Below are 3,602 nucleotides of genomic sequence, written 5' to 3' on the forward strand. Positions count from 1 at the left end.
GGCTACCAACGGTGCTCTAACAACAGAGTTCTAATACCATTTGCCATGGTCGTTTTCTTTTGAAACGAGGTCGTATGGCACAAGGGGGTGCTAATCCACAAGCAAGCCTGTAAAAATGATCATGCACTACGAACGTAGTAACCAAACAAGATAATGGGAAAACACGAAGTAAAGTCTGGAGGCAACTTTGTTGATATAATATTGATTATGCGGGATAACACGTTACAAAAGCAATAAGGTGTGTTACATTGCAAATGATGATCCTATGACACGCAAGTTCCACATAGCTTGGCGCGAGGGCTTTCGTCAACGTGGGTGTAGGTCGGGGATTGGGAAGCACTAGACACCCTTCTTACAAAAAGTATGCTAAGTATTTCCTAAGTTTCTAGAAGGAAACATCAAAAGTAAAAGCTGATCATACTTCCTTATTACTAACATGCCACTAAGCTAACAGATATGCCCTGGCACAAGGCTGATATAACTTCATAGTGAACCTTACATAATGTTACATGGGTGCTCCCGGGTGACTCCGCGATGAGCTTACACCTAACTTTAGGTGATAGAATTTAGGCCATCACACTTAGGCACATGTTAAGAGGCATTTAAAAGAGAAAAACACTTTCCTTACTAACCTTGTAAGATTTGAAGTCTTACTTATTAAGGGTCTTTTTGCTAAACTGGATAAAAAAGGTGATAAAAAGAAATTCAAGAAAAAAAATTGGGCTTAAGATTTTGAAAATGGACAGATATCGAACTTCCCTGAAACTCCTAAATTTAAAAACTAAAATTCAACTGTGAAAATAAATTTTTGTTTAGAAATTATTTTTTTGAAAGTTCATAGAATTTTGTCCTTTACAACCTTAAGCATGGAATCATATTTAAGGATGCCACAAGGTGAGTAAAGTGCCCTTAGTAAGGGTGGAATCTTTACTAACTTACTAAGGCTAGTCAGACTTGTTTTAAATACCTTGAAAATAAGCATTTGAGGGTGTTTTTGGAAGGTAAAAAAATGGATCTTGTTGTCTTGTGCCCTAGGGAAAATGGGGAAAACGTTAAAGTGCAATAAATACACTTTGGAAATTGGAATGTGACGATATTTCTGTAAAAAAAACAATTTTTTAACGGCATTTTCAGTACAAAATTCAATTTCCAAAGTGTATATATTGCACTTTAACGTCTACAAGACCCAAAAAAAAAGTAAGGACGTTTTAGGTTTTAAAATAAATTTTGAACAAGTGTATGTGATGCATCTTAATGTATGCCCATGGACACATGTTAATGAAACCACTCGCCTAACTAAAAACAAAAATGTTAATGATCACAAAATTCGTTGAATTTTTCAAAAAAATTGTAAAATTCCCTGAAATAGATGCTATCGGATTAATTCAATGAATTGAAAATTAATCATGGAATATGGTAACATTTTTACCCTTCTCCTCCAAAATTTTGGTTTTTTCAACATTCATCAAGAAAAAGATAGGATTTAAAGAAGTTAAAGATGATAGGTTTAGTTAAGAAATCAAATTTTTAAAAACAATTGTATTATCTCCAAAATTTTATTGAATTTTTATGAAATTTTACCGAATTTATCTGAATTAATGGAATTGAACCCTCACTAAATAATAACCCAATCCGAACTTTGTGACTATGAACGAAACCACTCATAATTTGAGTAACCTAGGTGATTGGTAGCAAACTGCAACTCTATTCCATCCATAGATAGTTGGAATGAGCTAGCCATAATTCCTGCATGATTACTATCCAAACTAAGAACAAGTTAGCATGGAACAAGAAAATACAAACATACAAATTAGTTAGGGAAAATTACTCAATAGTGCTTACCATGCACCCTAAGTTTTGGGGTGTCTTATTAATAACCTAAATTCAAATTGCCGAAGATAAGCCATTGAAATAGTCGATCTTGACAATTTGAATTGTTGATTTTTCAATAATTCATGTTCAAATGTCATTGAATCAAAGGTTGATCATAATGATTTGAATTTATTGACCTTGACAATTTGAATCATCAATCTCTCTTAGATAGAGTTGGTTAAGTTAGTTTGATCAGTTTTGATTAGTTGTCAAAGTGGTTAGAAAGTTAGTTTTAACTGATTCAGTTTATACAGTTGGTTAAGTTGGTTTGATTAGTTGTCACAGTTGTAAGAAAGTTAGTTTTAACTAATTCAGTTTATACAGCTGGTTAGATGTTTATATATTGATCAATGTAAACCTTTTGTAACACACAATTTTCATAATATAATTTTTAATTCATCTTCTTCCTTTTACTTCTGTTATGGTATCAGAGCACATTTTTTAAGCAAATTCTCAGTTTTCTTCAAGAATGGGTGAAATTCCTCATTCTTCCTTTCCGCATTCATTTTCTTCTGAAACTCCATATCTTAATGGAGATCAATCCAGTCCTTACTATCTTCATAATGGTGATAGTCCTGGTTCCATCCTTGTTTCTCAACTGCTGGATGGTGAAAATTACCACACATGGAGTAAATCTATGATGATGGCTCTGACTGCGAAGAACAAACTTCATTTTGTTGATGGAACATTAAGCATGCCAGTCAATGATGTAGCATCAAAAATGGCGTGGAATCGATGCAACACAATGGTATCTTCTTGGATCCTCAACTCTGTTACAAAGGATATAGCAGCCAGCATTATTTGTATCACATCTGCAGCAGATGTTTGGATGGATCTCAAAGAACGTTTCTCTCAGAGTAATGGCCCTAGGATTTTTCAAATCCAGAAGTCAATCTCTTCTCTTACTCAAGAGAACCTCTCTGTAAGTGTATATTACACTAAACTCAAAGCTCTTTGGGATGAGCTTCATACATACAAGCCTGTTCAATCTGTTCCTAGTTGTTCTTGTAATCTAACAAGGCAACAAGAATATGTCATGCAATTTTTGATGGGCTTGAATGATACTTTTTCACACATAAGAGGCCAGATATTATTGTATGATCCTATGCCTCCTATAAACAAAGTATTCTCCCTTGTTCTTCAAGAAGAATGTCAACGTGAAGTTTCTTCTTCAGTTGGATATTTCAATCACAATACCACTGCATTGCTGAGTCAAGCATCTCCAGCATCTTCAGCACCTCAACGATTTAGCAAATCCTTTAACAAGAAGGAGAATCGTTCTCTTTGCAGTCACTGTGGCATTCTTGGCCATAATGTTGAAAAGTGCTATAAGCTTCATGGCTATCCACCAGGGTATAAATTTACAAAGAATAGGTCTGCTCCTCCAGTTGCAAATCACATTGAATCTGCAAATCAGACTTCCAATGTTCCTCAATTGTCTCTAACTCCTGAGCAGCTTCAACAAATCATGGCAATAATCCACCTTCAACCATCTGCAAATTCACATGCTCCTCATGCATCTGTGCATCAAGTAGGCAATTTACACACTCCTGAAGATCATCTTATTTCCAAGATGTCAGGTATATCTTCCTTGAATATTAAACATTCTGTTTTTTATTATTCCAATTGCTTCAATGCTGCAATCTCACTCAATCATAATCTCTCATGGATTATTGATACCGGGGCTACAGACCATATGGTTTGTTCTGTTTCTTTATTTACAACCATAA

The 3,602-nt window shown here is 34.6% G+C and overlaps 1 protein-coding gene across 1 annotated transcript; it reads left to right on the top strand.

Annotated features, from left to right (window-relative positions):
- Positions 1–2,341: 2,341 nt before the first annotated feature.
- Positions 2,342–3,246, top strand: LOC147404533 (uncharacterized). Its single transcript, XM_086437856.1, has 2 exons — positions 2,342–3,149; positions 3,242–3,246. The coding sequence occupies exons 1-2, from the start codon at positions 2,342–2,344 to the stop codon at positions 3,244–3,246; spliced, it is 813 nt and encodes a 270-aa protein (XP_086293982.1).
- The last annotated feature ends 356 nt before the right edge of the window (positions 3,247–3,602 follow it).

The sequence above is a fragment of the Akebia trifoliata genome, chromosome 4 (genome assembly GCF_017979445.1).
Source record: "Akebia trifoliata isolate Shusen 1 chromosome 4, ASM1797944v1, whole genome shotgun sequence".
NCBI lineage: Eukaryota > Viridiplantae > Streptophyta > Magnoliopsida > Ranunculales > Lardizabalaceae > Akebia > Akebia trifoliata.

Excerpts from the sequence above, each read along its gene's own strand:
- LOC147404533 (XM_086437856.1), top strand. The coding sequence starts at position 2,342 with ATGGGTGAAATTCCTCATTCTTCCTTTCCGCATTCATTTTCTTCTGAA.